Source organism: Trachurus japonicus, chromosome 2 (genome assembly GCF_045865225.1).
Source record: "Trachurus japonicus isolate A0001 chromosome 2, Traja_1.0".
NCBI classification, from domain to species: Eukaryota; Metazoa; Chordata; class Actinopteri; order Carangiformes; family Carangidae; genus Trachurus; species Trachurus japonicus.
Window position 1 is genome coordinate 9,612,967 of NC_140908.1, and position 20,387 is coordinate 9,633,353.

Here is a 20,387-nt window from a genome sequence, read left to right on the forward strand (position 1 = left end):
AAACCCAAACCTCACGAGTGTGAATGGGAGTCGGTATGAATCATCAGTAGTCATGTCACACTGGGAGCTGCTGCTTCAGCAGGATGTATCAATAATCTTCCACACAGTGCATTTAGGAAATCATAAGCCTCATTTCACAGCAGTTGGATCAAGTTCAAAACATCGAACCTGCACTTACTTTACCGCTAAACTGGAGCACAGTTTTACTTCTTGAAAAACGTCAGTAATTTATGCTTTTACTCCTCCACTAAATGCTACGAAGCCAGAATTAGTATTAGCAGCTGTTGACTGACTAGTCTTGTCAAGAGCGTCTGCGATGGTTGTGAAAGTCTAATAATGCCACATGTAATAATGAATTCACAGGGGTCTAGTTAATACATTTTGCAAACAGAGCAAGTAATAAATCTGTTTTAGACAGGCTTTTAGACATTATGCAGTAATTCACAATCAAGTGGAGCAAATCAGAATGGAAAAAATGTTGACATTCACTGGAATAGAAATTATAAATAAGGGTTTTCTGTGGCAAACTGTGTAAAAATGTGGAAAGCAAGTCCACAAAGCAACACCATTTCTGAGTATTGCTGTATTATTAGTCATTACCAAGGACAGATGAAAAGCCTGAGTGGCTTTGAAGAGGCTGCCTCCACTTTATAAACCCAGTAATCCAGCTGTATGAGCAGTTAGTCAGCCAAGGCCATTACACAGTGTGTGTGCGCACTCAGTTCTTAAAATAAAAGCAGTATACCAACTGGAAAATGTCCGTTCAAGCACACAGATGTTACAGTTGGGTTTAAACAAACCAGTCAAACTGATGGGAGGGGAGTTGGGTCAGAAACAGCTGGAGGGATCTGCTGCTGGTTGAGCTGATATAGCCCCAGTGATAACCTAAATGAATAATTTGTGCTTGTGTCTAAAATATATAGATGAAACAATCTGTTTTTTCCCACAGTGAACTTCTACTTCAATGTGTTTTTTTGTGGCTCGGGTACAAAGCAATATCAGTGAGATTGGCCAGTAATAGGCAGCTCTGAAGTTAGAGGTCAGTCCTCAGCCTTAAGAAGTTTCAAAGTTTTCTTATATTGACTTGTCAAAACTCATTCAATCACTGATCAATTTTTATCAATCTGACAGGATTTAATGAAAATTTCCTTTTATATAAACTCCCTCTTGCGGGGCACACACACTTTAATTGTATAATACCTTTTTAGATTAAAAAAAGAAAAAATTGGTCTTGACTTGATGAATATCTGGCTAAATCAGGAAATGAAGCAGCGCCAGTTTTGCCGTTATCAGCATTACAGAACTGACAAAAACAAGCAGGCAGATAAGGTACAGCTTAAAATAAAATACTGCTATGAATCAGGAGCAGGAAGAACATGACATTGACATTGCAACCCAATACCAGAGAAGTCGTTCTCTAGATGATGGTATGAAGTTCAGCTTTGACAATATTGAAAGATTCCAACTTAATCAAAAAACCTTCAGGTCAAAAAACAAATTCTCTTTCAATAATCAAAGTCAAGTATGTAATTGGACCAAACCAGGTGTTTACAGGTGGTGACCTGCCACCTCCTGGTTTCTTGGGACATGACAGGACAGGACAGGACAGGACAGGACAGGACAGGACAGGACAGGACAGGACACTCTGCATAAGACTGTGATATCATTAATGATGATGATAAATCAGTGGTGTGTAACAAAAATATTAATACGAGTTAGAAAGTAATTAAAAAACATTCTGACAGATAATTAAAACAGTGAATTATTAAACATAATTAAATAGTAATAACTGCAGCATAACTTTATCCTGCTAATATTCAGTGAGTGCGTTATAGCTGTTAGCTGGTCACAGGTCTGCAGAGCAACAAGCCACTTGAGGCAAAGCTTTACTGCCGTACAGCAGCACAGAGGAGAGGTGTTAACATAACGCAGAGTGCTTTTCCAGCAACACAACAAAGCTCGGCCACAAGTGGCACGTTGCTTTTAATGAATGGCTGTGAGCACATAATCACCCTGAAAAGAACCCCCATTGGATGAACTCGACAAATCCTTTATATTAGTTTATTGATGGCTTAATAGCAGCGATTGAAAAGTGTGGGCCGTCCCAAACAGCAGCTCCACTCAATAACCTATGACTCACTTCGGTGACTGACAGTGGCGGCTACTGACAGCTGAGTGTGTAGTGCTGGGGTCATTGGAGTCTTGTTTTCCCTCCACATTTTGCAGCTGTTGTCTACGTGTCCACACACGAGTGACAGTGTCATTCAGATGATGACTTCCCGCCCTGCATACATATATATACTGTATATATATTTAGCACTCTACTGCTACAACCATTATGTCCTCCACATTTTCATTCAAAAGGAAACAAAGGTAGTGATGTCACAAGGTATAGATGGTGAAGAAAGCAGCAAACAAGTGTGATTCATTCCACTTTTCTATACCATGGTTGTGTATACTGTAGGCAGTAAAAGCACATGGCAAGCAACTTGTGTTTGCTCTATTAGCATTTAATCAAAACCACAACGTTTCCTCCTCCTCCAAAGAACACTGGTATTTTAGGAAAGACATTTTCTTAGTTAGATGGTTAGATATGATGACCTCAGTCCTTAAAATCAATATTTTTGATCTATGAAGCTACTTGGCTAAGCTAGGCTAAAATAAGCTAAGCTAAGCAGTTAGCTCAGCATGTATTGTCCCTATTTTAAATAAATAAACTTAAACTTAAACTTAAACTTAAATGATAACATAACCAATGAAATCTGGGGGAAACAATCAGCTTCATCCAATGTAACTACTCTACACTAAAATACATGGTGTACTGTATGTAAAATCATTAGCTCCAGCTGAGCTAGCTTCTCTCCATGTTTCCAGTCTTTATGCTAATCTAAGCCAAGCATTTTATGGCTTTATCTTTATTATAAATACTGCAATGATGAGAGGAAGAGTCAATCTTTGAATACATCGCAGACTGTGCACTTGACGTGACGGTTCATCTCAAAATATAATTGACAAACCAAATTATCAGGATGGAATTCCCAGGATTAATTGGGTGCTTCTGTTCAAGAGAAGATATGATACAATGAGAAAATGTAAAGAAGCAGAAACAGAGCAGCAGACACACTCAGTGTCTGAACCCCCCTGCATACATAATGAAGTCGACATTATATGGCAGTAATTATAAATGATTTCATGTCATATCAATGGAGCTATTGTACCCTGGAGGAGTAAAATATTGATAACACGGTGCCCTGTCAGAAAGTGTCACTGACCTAAACTCCTCTGCAATAACTTGCAAATTGCATTGCATCGCTAATTTGCATTTTAAAAAAACGCACAATCCCTCTCTCACACACACACACACACACACACACAGCAGAAACCTTGGAGACTCTCATACAGTATACTGCACTTTCCCAGAAGCTATATGCGGAGGCCTCCATATGAATATTTTATCAGGAAAGTAATTGATAATCTGAAAAGGAGATTATAGTATCATACAGTCAATATGCAGTCAATATGACCAGCGGAGGATTTTATGCATCGACTACAATAATAAGATGTAAACAGTCTTCTCCTACACTGCTCATCTCTGTAAAGAAGATTTTTTATTCTACAATCCTGGGGAATAAATCCCTCTGTAACTTGATAACAGTTATTGAAAAGTTTTTTGTCTCAACAATGTTCTAACTATTGATGTCTATATATCAAGTATTTTTCTGTTCCCTACAGTACAAAACCTCACCTACCACTTTTACTGTAACACAAACCATCTAATCTCCATCGTTGATGTTTTTTTCATACCGTGTCTAAAGGAGAACGGACACTGCTGATGTTTCCAAAAGTAGGCTATTAGCATAATGCATTTCTACTCACTTTTATATTAGCATAAGTGAATATATAACACATTCGCAAACAATGAGAGTATTCACAGTCACAGTCAAATCCAATCTCTCAAATCCCAAGTATAAGGCATATAGGCTGGCGGTGTGTCATCTATCATACATATACAGATTTCCAGATGTAATTTGTGTTATCTGCTTTCTGCCTATAGATGATGGATGAGTCGGAGGCGTGCTCGCTGCCTGGTGGCCTGGCCAGCGTGAAGAGACAGTTTGAGAACCAGGAGTTCATGTCTTCGTCCTCCCAGTCCAGCGTCACTCAGATTCATTACCAACAGAAATCCGTGCAGGTGAGAAACCAATAAAACATGCACTGTATGTTTCTATACTCCAGGGATGAGATTTTTCCACATATTCATCTCATGAAAAAGGGGGGAAATCTTTGCATAAACACTGAGGAACACTTTCAGCAGCTAGTTAGCTGTCTGCTTTATCTTCCAGACAGGTGTTTCATACACAAATCACACGTTTCCTTTTCGTGCAGCAACTTTCTCATAAAGCCAAGACAAGAAGTCACTCGAGAATGTGTGTGATAATATCTTCACATATTGAGCATGCAGCTTTTGTTTAGAGGAAATGAACTGCATGGGTATAGATATATGGGTAATGTATGACTGCACATTATCTAAATTGTGAAAAACAGGGTAGATAACATAAGTTTGCTTCATTCAGGAATTACATTATTGTTATTTTTTTAATTGTTTTATTTTCTTTTTTCAATGAATGAAACAAATATATATAAAAAAATAAAAAAAAACTGTAAAGAGATACCAAAGATGGCAGGTTAAAGGTTGTTTCCCGCTCCTGTTTACATTCTGCTGTTGCTCCTAATTGGAAAAAAACTGGGCGCCCTCCTAAAATGATGTTGCAGGTCAAATCCAAGAGCACACCTTGAACTTTGCTCATCTGTCTGCCACCGTCACCCGGCGCATGGGGAAAATGCCAGAACATGTTAGCGGCGGCGGTGGTTGGGATTGGTGTGTGTGGTGGGATGGGGGGGGGGTTGGATCTCAGTGAAGTAAGGTCAGTTCTGCCCCTCCACGCGTCCTCCCCATCTGCTCAGTCAGGCGCGAGGCAGAGCGGATTCATCGAGTGCACAAGGACCTCGCTGAATGCTAAATTTTACATAGTGATTCGTGAGGAGGAAATGTCTGAGTCTGTTTGATCAAGTTATTGCTTCAGTGCTGCAACAGGAAAAAACCACTTCCAGCTCCGGTTTCCTTCACAGGTGTAATATCCCGGCTGTGTTTTAAAACCGGCCGTACATCAGGAAAGATAGAGTATTATTCCAACATAAGTGCTTTCCCAAGTACAGTACAGCACCCTACCCACAGCTGCCACCCTGCACACACACACACACACACCAGCACCATCACCATCCATGTATCTTTCATGTTAACAGCAGAGGATACAAGCTCAAAAATCACATTTCTCTTTCATCTCCTTCAAATTGCATGAAGCTCGCTGGAGGAAACGGTCGGTGCGGTTTCATAGACTTTTCGTAATCTTTTGCTGTTTTCTCTCCAACACCGAAATCCTCCTTCAGTGGAATTTAAACTCGCTAGTTCCCTCTGAAGCGGCGCAGTAATGGAAAAGCATTTGTAAGCAGTCACACAGGGATTTTATTAAAGCTTTTTCATTATATAAAAACGACTCTTCTGCTGTTTTTCAGAGCTCAGAGTCACGAGGTGATAAAATTTTAGTGTCTGTGTGTGTCTCTCTGTGTGTGTTTGTGGCCATCACGCTTCATTCCTGTCTCAATGTGTTTGGCAGGAAGTGTCAAGCTCCTCGCAGGTGACAGTGAGAAGCAGTGCCAGGGAGGTGGTACCCACGACAGCCATCTTCCACAGTCAACAAGAGGTACACACTCACCACTGTGTCATCACATCTTTGTCTCTTACCTCAGAACTTTAACTGTATTTAAAGGGATAGTTCAACATTTTGGCAAATTGCCTCGAAAACTCGTAACGTTCCGTTCTTATCTCATAGCGTGGTAAATGTGCAGGTCACAACTTGTCCACCAGAGCGTTTTGGAGTTGTTAAATTATGTATTTGATGAGTTTGATGAGAGAAACCAAGAAATCCCATTAGCCTCTGTAGCGTAGCTCTGAGCAGCTCGCGGCTCTGCTCCGCCATTCTAAAAAAAGCTTGCACCGACAATTAAAAGTAATGAATCTACTGCTATGACTATAGGGATTATGGAAATGGGCCAATTTGCCGAAATGTTGAACTATCCCTTTAATGAACATCATATAGAAAGTACACCACCTGCTGCTGAGGAGCTGCCAGTGTGCTAATCATGTGCCACCATCTTTTCACAGGTGGTCCATGATCAAAGAGCCCACCATAACAATGTGGCTGGCAGCTATGGGAACCATTACAATGAAGAAGGTTAGTATGCACACGCGCCTTTTTATATTGTAATTTGCACGTTTTTATCACACCTCTGCTTGTGTCCTGTATATTAATGATTGTTCCTACTATGGGTGAATAAGGGATGAGCTATAAAAATGAGTTGGAGTGCAGATGATTTTCTATTCAGTGCATAGCAGCAAATCTAATCAGGGCAGAGTCAGGAAGGTAAAATATTGGAAAGTGGAAATTGGGCAATCACCGCTGCACGGTTTCAGAAAATGAAAACTACTCAGGTTTTTAATGAAATGATTTATTTCCCTTTCCAATCCCCCTGAGCTCCCTCACTGCGAATGACTTAATGAGGCAGCCTTCTTCTTGTGTCTAATTCAGTTATGCTCGTCGGAGGAGAGGACCTACCAAAGGTTTCCACTCAGGCTTTGAAGCAGCAGTATGAAAAAACGATTGAGGAAGCTGCGCCAGCCAAGGAAATTAAGGTAATGATGCTGTCTGTTTATCTAAATAGATGAGAGTTTGGTGTGTGTTTTTTTTCTATGAAATATCAGTATGAAGATGAGCCCACATCATGAAATCATCAAAAGGAAATTGCTCATGCCATGCATTGATGGAGAATAAATTGGAATGGATAAAAGACCTCATGTCATTACACAGTCTGATCTGAAATATTTTTTTCAGTGTTAAAAGGAATATCCAGTCTAAGACTTGAACTCATATTACTGCCTGCAGTTGAAGTGATCTTCAATGAATATTTCAATCAAGGCTGTAATTAGTAATGTACATAATAGAAAATGAAGCGTCAGTATTTGTGCTATAACATCCAAATTAGGCTTGTTATTCTGTTTTCTAGCTTTGGAAAATAAAATTGACTCATCTGCTGCACAACTTATAAAATTATCATTTCTAATGAAGAGTATTGTAAGTTTAAAGCTGTCCTTTTTATCTTCATCTTCACATGAAAAGAAGTGTCAGAGATTTTTTTAACTAGTGCACAATTTTCTTCTTTTTCTAACAAAACAACTCACGAACCAAAGGTTGACGTGGATGTCAGCCAGTTTCAGTGGGTGCCAGTTAATCAGTCCTCCAAAGCGTCGGTAATGACGAGCTACGACTCTTCCTCCACTGTGAAGACCGCGGCTGCCTCGTCGGTGACGTCCAGCTCCTCAGTGGGATACGAGGTAACAGACCACTTCCCTCCTCCTCCACCTTCAAACCTGGTGCAGGTGTCACAGGACGTCCAGGAGTCCACCAATCAGACTCAGGAGTCAGCATCCCAAAATAAGCAAACTGTTAATAAGGAGCAATACATCAAACACAAGAGTATGGCTGAGCTAAAGCGCCTGTACAAGCACATTCATCCAGAGGTCCGCAAAAGCCTCGAAGCGGACTTCTTGAGTCAGCTCACAGAAGCGGAGAGGAAGGACCTGGAGAGCCAGGAAGTGGTGGGCGATGTCCAGCAGGCCTGCTACATCTTTGAAAACGATGGCAACGGCTCAAGTCGGTGCTCGAGCCCTGATGGGGAATACGTGGAGTGGGATGAGATCCTAAAAGGCGAAGTGCAGTCCATGCGCTGGATGTTCGAAAACAAGCCGCTAGACACGATCAAAGACGACACCCCAGACGAGAACGAGGTGAGTAATATTGCTCAGCAGGAAATCATCGCTGGTAAGGACGTCAGATACACAGCTTGGATGTTTGAGACTCAGCCCATGGATGCTCTCGGGACAGAGACTCTCACTTCAGCTGAGCAGTCACAGAAAGCCATAGATCTGGCGAGAGGAGACGTCCGAACTGCTACGTGGCTTTTTGAGACGCAGCCACTGGATTATTTGAATAAGATCTACCAAGAAGACGAGCAGGAGACAGAGGAAGTTGTTGTCACCAAAGACATCACCGGGGGAGACGTGAAAACCGCCAGGTATCTCTTTGAGACCCAACATCTGGATTCCCTCGGCAAAACAGAAACCATTGAGGAAAGCCACTTCCTGAACCTGAAGTCAGAGCTGGAGGAGATCAAAGGGGACGTGAAGACCACAACCAGAATGTTCGAGACCCAGCCCATGTGTGTCATCAGGGGGGATTCGGGGGAGATGCTGGAGATCACCACCATCCGCAGGGAGGAGACTGTGGAGAAAGGAGACGTGAAGACATCACGATGGATGTTTGAAACCCAGCCGCTGGACATGATCAGCAAAGACCCTTCTCAGGTGAAACTGATCTGTGGTATTTCGATGGAGGACAACGCTCAAGGTGGCGTGAACAAAGGCAGGTGGCTTTTTGAGACAAAGACCCTGGACACCATTAACGACGAGGAATGGGAGACCTCCAGGAAACAGAGGGAGGAAATCATCGGAGCTGATGTGAGGAAACACTGTTGGACTTTTGAGACGCAGCCCATGGATACTCTGAAAGACGACGTCAACGCTCGACCTTTACCCTCGGAGGAGATCGTCGGAGGTGACGTCCAATCGGCAAAACATCTGTTCGAGACGGTTCCCATGGAGAATCTCAAAGAACTGCTGGAAGTGGGGAAACTCCAGAAGATGGTTGCATCGGAAGAAGAGAAGGGCGACGTGAGGCATCAGAAGTGGGTGTTTGAAAGCCAACCTCTGGAGAACATCAGGGAGGAGAAGAAGGAGTTTACAAGGACTGTGAACATTGAAGATCTTGACAAAGGAGACGTGACCAACTATAAGGAACGGTTTGAAAGCATGGATCTGAGTAAATGCGAAGGCACGCAGAAAATCCAAGTTGAAGGCGTCACAAGTGGATCGGTCCAATCCAACAGAGTTCTTTTCGAATCCACGCCTATGTACGCCGTGCAGGACAGCTCTGGACACTACCACGAGGTGAAGACCGTGAGGCGAGAGGAGATCGTGAAGGGAGACGTGCGCAGCTGTAGGTGGATGTTTGAAACGCGTCCTATCGATGAGTTCGATGACAGCATCAATAAGTTCCAGCTCATCAAAGGTATATCCAAACAGGAGATCGAATCGGGGGATGTCAAAACTGCTAAGTGGTTGTTTGAAACTCAGTCGCTCGATGCCATTAAATCTTTCAGCAACTGCGAAGACGAAGAGCGTAAAACCGAGGAGGGCGTTGAAATACAAAGAGGCGACGTGAAGACTTGCAAGTGGTTATTCGAGACTCAGCCGATGGATGTTCTGTATGAAAAGGGGGAAAAGAGCGAGACTGACGTGGAGGAAGTGCAGAAAGGTGACGTCAAGACGTGCACCTGGCTCTTTGAGACCCAGACGCTCGACAACATACGAGATCACACCGAGTCCGAGTCCGAGTCCGAGACCATTCTGAAAACCTGCACCGTCAATCAAGAAGACATCCAGGGAAAAGACGTGCGTCTGGCTCGCTTCCTCTTTGAAACGGAGAACCTGGAGAACATCACCGGAGAAGACAACAGCTCCTTCAGGAGGGTTACGGAGATAGACGTCCAGTCGGGCGACGTCTCCAGGATGAAGTACATCTTTGAGAACCGCTCCTCGGACATCATGACCTCCACCTCCGAGGAGATGATGCACAGGCTGAAGACGCAGCAGGCCGAGGACATCCAGAAGGGAAACGTGGGCAACTGCACCTGGATGTTCGAGAACCAGCCCATCGATGCCATCCGCGAAGACGTCACAGAGGGGAGGGAAGCCCGCACCGTGACCGATGTTCAAGGCGGCGACGTCGGTCAAGGCCGATTCATTTTTGAGACGTTCTCCCTGGATAAAATCAAAGAGGAGTCCTCTGAGACTGATATTTCTCAACTCACCAGTATCTTTCGAGATGAAACGGAAAGAGGGGATGTGAAAAATTACACCATGATGTTTGAAAGTCAGCCGCTGTACGCCATTTGCGACAAGGAGGGCCATTATCATGAAGTCACTACAGTCACAAAGGAGGAAGTCATGAGGGGCGACGTGGTGGGGGCCCGGTGGCTGTTTGAAACAAAGCCGCTGGATTCAATTAGAGATTCAGAGGAGGTCTACATTATTAAGGCTGTGACTGAGGAAGGCATCAACAAAGGAGACGTGAGCTCTGCCAGATGGAGGTTTGAAACGCAACCTTTGGATGAAATTACAGAGGAAATAAAAGTCAGATCAAAAACAGTGGCTGATATCCAAGGCGGGGACGTGCAGACAAACAAGCAACGTTTTGAAACCGATGAGACGTCTCAAAAGTATATCAGGACCGTGAGTGTGAGCGAAATCCAGAAAGGCGACGTCAGATCTGCCACATGGATGTTTGAAACCCGCACCATTGATGAGATCCACGGCGAAGGCGCCGAGTACGATGGCATGGAGAGAGTGACAAAGGAGGAAGTAATGAAAGGGGATGTCACACAGTCTGTCTGGCTCTTTGAGAAGCAGCCTCTTGACAGTATCAAAGACACTGATGGCACCGAGCTTGTTGTGACAAAGGAGGAAATCCCACAGGCTGATGTGAAGTCAACAACATGGCTATTTGAAAGCACTCCGTTCCACGAGTTCAACGAGAGCAGCATGGAAAAGACCGAAATATTAGGTAAAAGCATCAAAGACACACTCCAAGAGCTGTACTGTCAGAAAATGGTGGACTCGCAGGGTATTCTCATCCAGACGGACGAGATCGGCGACGTCCGCATGGCGAAGTATAAACTCATGAACCAGGACGCGCCGCAGATTCAGAAAGAGGAGATAATCAGAGGGGATCTGAGCAACATCATGGTGAACCTCCTGAACCGCAGAGAGGCCACGGAGAGGGGGATAACCATCGACCGGGAGGAGCGGGGCAACATCAACACCACGGTGAAGCAGCTGTTCAACCAGGAAAGGGGAGTCAACGTTGAAAAAGAGGAAATTATCCGCGGTGACATTCAAGAGGCCATTAACAATCTGCTCAAGGACGAAGGCTCCTCCAATCGGGGCATTCTGATTCAAGAGGATGAGAAAGGAGACGTGAGGATGACGATCTACTCCCTCCTCAACAAAGGTGAGAGGAGGAGTACGGAGAAAGAAGATATCGTTCAAGGGAACGTCAGCAGGACTCTTCATCGTCTTCTCTCCAACTCGGGTGGAGAAGACGCTAGAAGGATAAAAATTAGCGACACAGAGAGGGGCAATGTCAGCTTTTACTCCACCTGCATCGAGTCCGGAGCTTTGGATTACCTGAAGCAGCTGCAGAGTGAATCGGACGAAGTCGAGGAGGAGAAGGTGGAGAAGGAGCGAATCATCGGAGGCGACATCGAAGAGACCAAGATACTGCTGAGGAAGAAGCAGCAGCAGGTCGGCCGCACCGTGGCGGAGGAGGATATCGTTCCCGGTGACGTGCACAGCAATGTTAAAGTCTTCATGATGGAGCCAGCTGTCACATTCAGAAACATGGAGAAAGAGGATATCGTTAAAGGTGACCTCAGCGCAGCCATGGACTCACTGACCCAGGCTATCAATCAGAAAGTGGTGTTAGAAAAAGAGGAGGTGGTGAAGGGAGACTTATCCACTACGTTGAAGTCTCTAGAGGAGGCCCAGCGTCAAGCCAAAGAAATGGAAAAGCCGGAAATCGTCAGGGGAGACATCAGAGGCGCTCTGGAGTCGCTGGAGAAATCTGCAACGACTAAAACAGAAGTGACTGTTGAAGATTTAGTGCCAGGTGACATCAAAGGCACCCTGAGGTCCCTGGAGGAGGCGACGCAGACTGTGAAAGGAGTGGAGAAAGAGGAGATCGTCAAGGGAGACATCCACACCGCCATGCAGAGTTTACACGAGGCGTCGGCAGAGAAGAAAGTCTACCAGCATCAGGTGAGCGAACAGGGCGACGTCAAAGCCACGATGCAGCTCTTCCTGGAGACGAACACGTCTCCCAGGATGCAGCGCAGGGGCAGCATCGAAGGGGACGTGAGGACGTCCATCAAGTGTCTCTACGAGGGACAGGAGGCGACGCAGTTAGAAAAGGAGGAAGTGGTCAAAGGGGACGTTCAGGGGGCCATCAAGTGTCTCATGGAGAGAAAGCAGTACTCCAAGCCCAAACGTATGTATCCGCAGAAGAAAGCAAAAGCGTCCACGAAAAACCCATTATGTGTAAAGCAAAAGGAGCATGATGATTGTGTACATGAAGCTAAGAGTGAGAGCGTGGCAGTCAATCCAGCCCCCGCTGTGAAAAACCTCTCCCAGAGCAGTGAATCACAGAAGCACACACAGAGGCACATCGAGAGCAAATCAGTGAAAACACAGGTAATAACCCAGGAGGGCCGCTCTGTTACTGAAGCCAAGGCAGACAATACCACAGGGGCCTCGCAGCAGAGGAGTGTGAAGGAGCAGAAGGAGAAAGCCCCGACCCCGCAGAAAATACAAGCTCCTAAGCCTGTTATGATAAAGAATAAACAGACGACTCATAATGAACAAACAGAGGCGAAAGCGGCTGATGTGAGTGTGATGAAAGACGTGCAAAAGACGAGCGTGTCAAACAAGCAAACGTGCGAGACAAAGACGATCAAACAGGTGCAGACGACGGTGACGGAGAAAAGTGTCACACAGCGGCAGAACGTGACGGTGTCGGAGCAGGCGTTGTCATCGACGGCGATGTCTCAGAGGCAGATTGAGAATAAGGCCGTGATGCAAAAGAGCATCAGCGTCAAGAACATGAAGAGCGATCACCGTAACCTTGATATGAAAGGGAAAGGGAAAGGGATAGGGATGATCAAAAAGGCAAAGCCGGAGATCCACTTCCCCCCTCCGCCCGCGTCGCCGCCTCCGCCCTCGGAGTCGGAGCTCTCCCTCCCTCCGCCGCCGTCGCCGGAGCTGGAGAACCCGGTGTTCGGCGACCTCCCGCCCCCGCCTCCACCTCCTCCTCCTCCTCCTCCGTCCGAAGCTGAATTCTTCCCTCCTCCTCCTCCACCTCCCTCCCAGGATTTCCTCCCTCCGCCTCCCTCCCTGCAGGAGCTCAACGCCATGCCTCAGCCTCCTCCTCCTCCTCCTCCTCCCGGAAAGCCGGCGAAACCCGTCGGCAAGCCTTTATTCAAAGTGCCGAAGCCGCCGGAAATACAGAAGCCGGCCGTGCAGGTGAAGCCTAAATGGCAGAAAAAGCAACCGACCCCTCCTCCACCTCCTCCTCCTCCTCCTCAGCCTCAGCTCCCTCCTCCTCCTCGTCCAGAAACAACACACACAGCTCAGAAAGAAGAAGCTAAAGTTCAACAAGTGAGAAAAGAGACGACACACATTGAAACAAGCAAACAGATCCAGTCTGAATCCGCAGCGGTGGTGACGACAACGAAAATACCAAACACCCCGGTGGTGAAACCGGTGCAAAAAGAACCCAAAAAGTTCGTCCCGCCCCTCAAACTGCCCCCACCTCCCGACCCAGCCCCATCCCCGACCCCTAGACCGTACGCCCGCAAGTTTAAAACCCCTCTCATGATGGCGGAGGAGAGGTACCGCCTGCAGAGGATGGAGAAGGAGGAAACAGACAGGAGCTGCGTCACAACTCCCACTTCTCCGCCAGCGAGCGACGAGGTTTCTGACAAAGACGTGTCAACAGAAGTGACGAAAGCAAAGACGGAAGAGGTTAAGACCGTTCCCAAAGAAGACGAAGCGTTGCCTCAGCAGCAGCACTCCCCTGCAAAGAAAGCCGCTTCCCAGATCCCTTTGAGCAAGCCTTTGATCTCAGTGGTAAATAAGAAATCAGCCACTGGATCTTCAAACGTGTCTGTGGAGAAGAAGCACTCCTCAGAAAAAGAAATACTCGCCTCCACCTCAACCGACGCTGTTAAAAAGAGTGAAAGCGCGCCCAGACATCAGAGCGTCTCTGTCTCTCAGTCCAGCCACGAGGCCTCAAATATCCAAGTCCAGTCATGCTCCAATGTGGTCACCTCCTCCTCCGTCGTGGAGCAGAAGCAGTTTATTAAGAAATCCAGCGCCAGGTCTATCACTGCCACACAGAGCGCTGTCCAGGAAAATGTAAATCTTCAAAGCCAGGCTGCGGTCACATTGAAAGCCGAGGATGTAAAGAATATTAATGCGGCTCTGACACAGGAGGGGAAAATGAGTCCTTCTCATCCCACTAAAATTCCAAAGGTAGCTCCGAGTTTCAAGGTGAAAACCTTTAAGATGCCGACGGAGAAGAGAGAGGAGAGGTGTGACAGCCTGGGACAAAAGGAGGTAATGAAAAGCGAAATGCATTCACAGCAAGAGAAAAGTAAAGTGACACAGACGAGTGAAACAAATGTGAATCAGGAAAACGTCCAGCTGACGTCGGCGAGAAGCGAGATGAAAACGGAAATGAAAGTGAAGGAGAAAAAGAGCCAGGTGACCCCAACTGTGAAGGAGGCCGAGGTTCAGGCGAAAAAGGGAAAGCAGACGGAGGTGAAGCTGTCGCCATCGGTTTCGCTCCTAATGCCGAAGGTGACGAAGATAACGTCTGCGGCGGCTCATCAAGGGCAAGGCCACGTTTCCGTCTCCCACACTCAGCAGAGCGTGAAGACGCAGCAGATCCAGAGGCACGAGGAGAAGAAGGAGGAGGTGGTGGTGGTGACACAGCAGAGCCTTCAGAGGGGAGAGGCCGCTCACGTGCAGATAAAGCAGCAGGAAGCAAACAAAATGCAGATAAAGGTGGGGAAGACAAAAGGTACGGCTCAGAAAGATGAGGCTCATTCGGAGGAACTCACAGAAATAGAGAGACGTGATGTGATGCAGAGGCTGGTGGCTCAAATAAAAGAGCTGGAGGGCACGCCGAGCAAAATAGACTCCAACGCTGTCAGGATGATTATAAGCGAGCTCCCTGAGTGGGTGACTGGCTCGGATGAGAGGAAAAATCTCAGCGAAATAGCGAAACAGCAAAGCAAGAAAAAGCTGAAAGAGATGATGGCCTATGTGAAAAACAATGTTCAAACAAAGCTCACAGTTCTGGAGGAGAAGCTGACGGCCACGGAGAAGCATGGAGAGGAGGAGGAGAGAGAAGAAATAAAAGCTCCTCCGCCGGCGGTGCTTCCAAAACCAGACAAGAGAGTCGTCGTCGGCGTCGGAGGAGCCACGACCAAGACGTTCGGCTTCTCCAAAACGGAGAAGAGGAAGGTGGTGGTGGAGGAGAGGAGGAGCGAGGTGTCGGAGCGCAGCGTGTCGGAGCGCAGCGTGTCGGAGCGCAGCGTGGCGTCTCCGTTGGCCAGCATCCGCACGCCGTCCCCCACCTTCATCAGCATCGAATCCAGGAGGGTGGACTCTCCGCTCAGGGTGACGCCTTCCCCGCCGCCGTACAAAGCCGTCGGGACGCCGCCGCCTCCCCCTCGCAAGACGTACACGCCCACGTCCGCCCTGAGCCGGGCCACGCCCTCCCCCACCACCAGCCGCTCCGAGAAGCTGATGAGGCTGAGGGACACCGCCGGCTCCAAGCTGTCCCACTGCGTCACCCCCACTCCGCCTCCCGCACCGGCGCCGGAGAGCGTCGACAGAGAGCAGCCGTCCCCGTCCCCGTCGTTCGGCGGCGACCGGCAGACTCCCGTGGAGACGCAGGAGCAGGAGCAGGGGGCGGGGGATGCGGCGGAGACGGGCGACTCCATGATGACGGTGAAGGATAAGAAGTCGTTCTTCGAGGAGGCGCAGAGGGCCGAGGTGAACCGGACCTACCTGAGGAAGGATCCCATCGAGATCCCCGAGCGTCTCGGAGCGGACGCCGAGGAAACGCCCGACGGCGTGAGCGCGGATCTACTGAAGGAGGATCTCCCGCGGGTCGACCTGTCCAAGCTTGTGAACAGATTTGAATCCCCGAAACCGAAAGTGTACGCCCGGAAAGATCCCATCCTCATCTCGGAGAGGCTGGGCAGCGACACGGAGGACGCCGAGGCCGACCCGCCGACCCCGAGGTCGGAGGAAGTGCCGATCCTCAACGTTAAAGCCATAAAGGACGTGTTCGAGACGGGAGAGCTGGGCTCGCAGGCCGCCCGCGAGCTGAGGGAGCAGATAGACCGACGGGAACCCGACTCGGTTTATTCGGAGCCGCCGGCCGGTCACTCCGAGACCACGTCCGTCACCGAGCAGTTCTGCACCGTCGACGACTTCGGGAACATCACCAGCGAGACGAGGAGCGAGGTGCACTCCTCCTCCGGGGGCTCGGCGACCCGCGGCAACCCTCCGTCCTACGCCGACGTGGTGCGGGGGAGCGTCCCCACGGTGGACGTCCCCCCCGAGGCCACCACCGAGGAGCTGCTCCGGAGCTTCCAGCAGTCGTGGGCGGAGAGCCAGGGAGTTTTCCAGAACCTGGGCTTCAGCGTCACGGAGCAGAGGAGCTCGCAGATCGTAACGCACCAGCAGGAGACTGTCGTGACGGGTAAACCGCGGCGCGCAGCATGAGGACACTAAACCAGCGTGACGGTGTGTTTAACATGCTTTGTGTGTGGAATTTTGAAAGCATCGTCCGCATTGTGTGGAAAGAGAAACATTAACAGGAGTTTGACGCTGTTATTCATGTCCCTTGAGTTCCTTTGAAGTGTTTTTTTATTTTATTTTTTTAATTTGACACGTCTCCCCTGAAGCTCAGAGCAGCTTGCAGCTTAAAAACTGGCTGTTAGCCACCTTTTAATATTCACAGGTTATGTTTTGTCCTGTTTATTCGTGCCTCTGATGTGTGGAGCCGGCAATGATGCTAACATATTGAACCAATATTTCTTTCTGCTTGAGCGTGAGATGTTGTTTTCACTGTGAAAACAACCCTCATTTTTATTTTTCAGTCGAAAATAAGGTTTCACCTTTTTTTTTTCCTTTTTTTTCCTTCCCATGTCCATGATGTGAATTTTGAAAATAAACTTTTCTTTTTGTAATAGCGAAATAATTACAGTGGGGTCACAGAATGGGAATGTGGACCGTTTTGTAATTCTCTCTACAGCTGTGGCTGTAATTATAAAAGACCTCTCAGAACTGGAGTAGTCAACTAATTGCATTTCTAATACTAATACTAATTATAATATAGTTTGTTTTTCTACAGTGCACATCCAGAAGGAGCCACACTAATACAGTGGATAACAACTGTCTAATGGTGTTTGCTCTCATCCCCTGTCATACAGTTTAATTTAGTTTGTGCTCTCTCTTTAAACATTGTGAGTCTTCTGGTAATATTTAACTTTACAGGGAAGTTTTTTTTTATAGCAGTAATGATAGTTAGAATAGGAACTGTAACTTTAAACACAAATAGTTCATATGACAACAGACATTTTAATCAATTTTCACACAAAAAAATGCACCTTTGCTGCTGTACATCGACTTTAAGGGACTAAAAGAAATCTTACTTACTTACGTACTGGTGAATAGTGAGACTGTGCTGCAGGAAATTGCTGCTCCAGCTCAGCTTAACCTGTATGTAATTGTACTATATATCAAAGCCAAATCAGCTCCTTGTACCCACAACTTTAATGCTGATTTATTAGCAATTAAATGTAATGAATGTAGTGCATGTAGCATGTAGAAATAAAAGGGACATCACAGATGTGAAATTAACTTTTTCCTTCTTGTTTCTTGCAGAAAACTCGAATTCCAGAGTCCGAACTGTGCAGGGTGTGTCGGAAGAGGGTGTATCCCATGGAGTCACTGATCGCAGACAAACAAAACTTCCATAAAAGCTGCTTTCGCTGTGAACACTGCAGAGGCAAACTAAGGTGAAGCCGCTTCACACGGCACAGAGACGTGTCGCTCCCTCACCTCGCATCGTTATTAACCCGTCTGTTTTCCTCCCTCTTTCTCTTTCTCTCCTCCAGCCTCGGCAACTACGCCTCTCTCCATGGACGAATGTACTGCAAACCACACTACAAGCAACTGTTCAAGTCCAAAGGGAATTATGATGAGGGATTTGGGCAGAAGCCACACAAAGAACAATGGACTAATAAGAACCAGCAGAACTCGGCTGAACAAAAAGTCAAATCACCATCGCCTAAAAAGAAAGTCATAGAGTACAGATGTTCCACTGCTCAAGATAACGACGTGAGTAAGTCAGCGGATGAGAACAAAAAGGCCACAGCTAAGATTTCTGTGGTGTGGCCTCCGCAGACCGATTCTCCGAAGAAAGCCTTCACCATCGAGGAGGAGTTGAAGTTGGTAAAGCCGTCGTGGCCCCCGAAGGAGGGCTCAGCTCTGGAAAATGACCCCCGGAACGAGCCTCTGTTTAAAGAGACTGATCTACCTGCAGCTGAAGTGCAAAATGGAGCCCGGGAAAATGACTGTGTGAGAAAGTGTGAAGAAACTCCAGCAGAGCCGCAGAGTCCAGCCCCCCCCGTAGCCGTCGCCGAGGAACCAGCCTGTGTTATTCACACTCAAGAAACTAAAGAGTCAAACAGTAGCTCTGAGGCTCAGGCACAAGTGGGCTCCCAAATGGACTCTGAAGTGCACCCTGGAGTGGAAAAGAAGGAACAAAGTGATGGGAACGGCCGTGGAGCTGTGGAAAGTCTGAAAGAGCAGGAGAAGGATGAGGGAGAAAGTAAAGAAGGTGTGGAGGAGGTGAGAGTGAACGGACATGACGGACAGACAGAGAGCGCAGCAGGTGAGAGGGAAAGCCAGGAGGAGAGAGACGCGGCGATGGCAGCAAAGGTCACGCTGATAGATGAGGCGGCGGCGAAGCAGGGGCTGAATGCAAACTCCAATAACAACAATAACACAGAGCAGACACAGCTTGACCGTGAAATCCTGCTTCAAGGGCTTAATGAGGACGAAGAAGACGAGGAGGAGGAGGAGAGGAATCTGTCACCGTTTCCGACAGATACGAGCACAGGAGCCGGTTCCTTCCAGGCCGACGGCTGTGAAGAGCCAACATGGATGCCAAGTGACGTGTTGCGCTTGGCACAGAGGGAGGATGCTTTCGTGCCAGCGGGTGCCAAACGCGCCGAAGCCACAGACTGCTATACAGACGCTCATTTCCACACGGAGGAAGCCGAGGGAGCGTGCGCTTTCAAAGACGAGGAGGACGACGGCGACCGTGCGCAGCCAAAGATCGGCACGTCCAGCTTCCTGGAGGACATTTTCGCCGGCCTGAGCACGAGCACCTCCAGCCTGCTGTCTGATCTGAAATCCGACATCTTCAGCGGGGAGAAGTCGGCGCTGGACGACCTCTTGGATTTCGGGATGGAGGCGGAGACGGGAGACGCGAAAGCAAAAGACGAGGGCGCCGACAGCTTTGTCACGAGAAAGGACGGCGCCGCTGCTCTGTGGGAAGATGAAGGCGATGAAGGCCTGACGGCGGAGGAGCAGATCAAGAGGAACAGATACTACGACGACGATGATGACGACGAGTGACAGACAGAACCCCCCCCCACCCCCACCCCCCAAACCCCCATACCCCACCAACACCAAGCAGCATTGACCACTTTGAATTTCACATCCATGTCCATGGAGAGATGAACTGCTCTGACTTTATTTAGCGTTTTTTGTACTGAGTTTTAAACCCATACTCTGGCTCTGTTATCCAACACGTAGCTTAGCTTGATGCTGATTGGATGCACCTGGTGTGCAGAGAAGTGGAAACTGTCCTTGTACGTTACTTGGTATTCATATCTATATTTTTGCTGACTGATCTAAACAGGGCTTTATTTTCAAATTTTTGCAATATGTGCATTAACCCAGAGCTGTACTTTCTTTGAGCGACCGGCTGTCAGCTTTCTTTTGTGTCTGAATAAAGAGGCTTTTTTTCTTTTTTTTTTCCATTTCTATCAAGGTTGAAATAAAGCTTTATGAACTCAACAGCATATGACTTTTTAATCAGCGAGCGCACAGAGGAGCTGGACTGAGCTGTATCCCCCCTTTGTGAGGCGGGCCGGCTTGATGTATAGCCTACCTAGATAACACAGTCCGGCTGAGATCTCTTTGGCGAAAGGCGTTATTGATTTGCACTGATTGAGCAGGCCTGTTGTAGGAGTTACAGATTTTTCCATTAGGTGGCTTTTGTCACTTCTTGACAGATTTCTTCCCCAGCGCCTTGGTTACAGCTCGGGCACGCGGGGGTAATTGCCTGAAAAGAGGATATACTGCAATGTTAATTACCCCAGCTAAAGAAAAAATGTACCTCAGTGTCAAAAAAAAAAAAAGTGATGGTTGTACAAAATTCACTCTGGGGTCATGCTACGTTGTGGTGACAGTTCCCTTAAGCTGGGGAAACTCTGTTGCTGGTTCA

General features: G+C 47.4%; 1 protein-coding gene across 2 annotated transcripts in view; it reads left to right on the forward strand.

Moving 5' to 3' along the window:
* Positions 1–19,957, forward strand: part of xirp2a (xin actin binding repeat containing 2a) — a 59,294-nt gene extending 39,337 nt beyond the window's left edge. For both annotated transcript variants that reach the window (XM_085799670.1, XM_085799660.1), the window contains 7 exons: positions 4,055–4,192; positions 5,676–5,762; positions 6,224–6,293; positions 6,648–6,751; positions 7,307–16,565; positions 17,753–17,886; positions 17,986–19,957. In XM_085799670.1, coding sequence (XP_085655796.1) covers positions 4,055–4,192; positions 5,676–5,762; positions 6,224–6,293; positions 6,648–6,751; positions 7,307–16,565; positions 17,753–17,847 — 9,753 coding nt within the window. In that variant the 3' untranslated portion in view covers positions 17,848–17,886; positions 17,986–19,957. The remainder of the gene's footprint in view (positions 1–4,054; positions 4,193–5,675; positions 5,763–6,223; positions 6,294–6,647; positions 6,752–7,306; positions 16,566–17,752; positions 17,887–17,985) is intronic.
* The last annotated feature ends 430 nt before the right edge of the window (positions 19,958–20,387 follow it).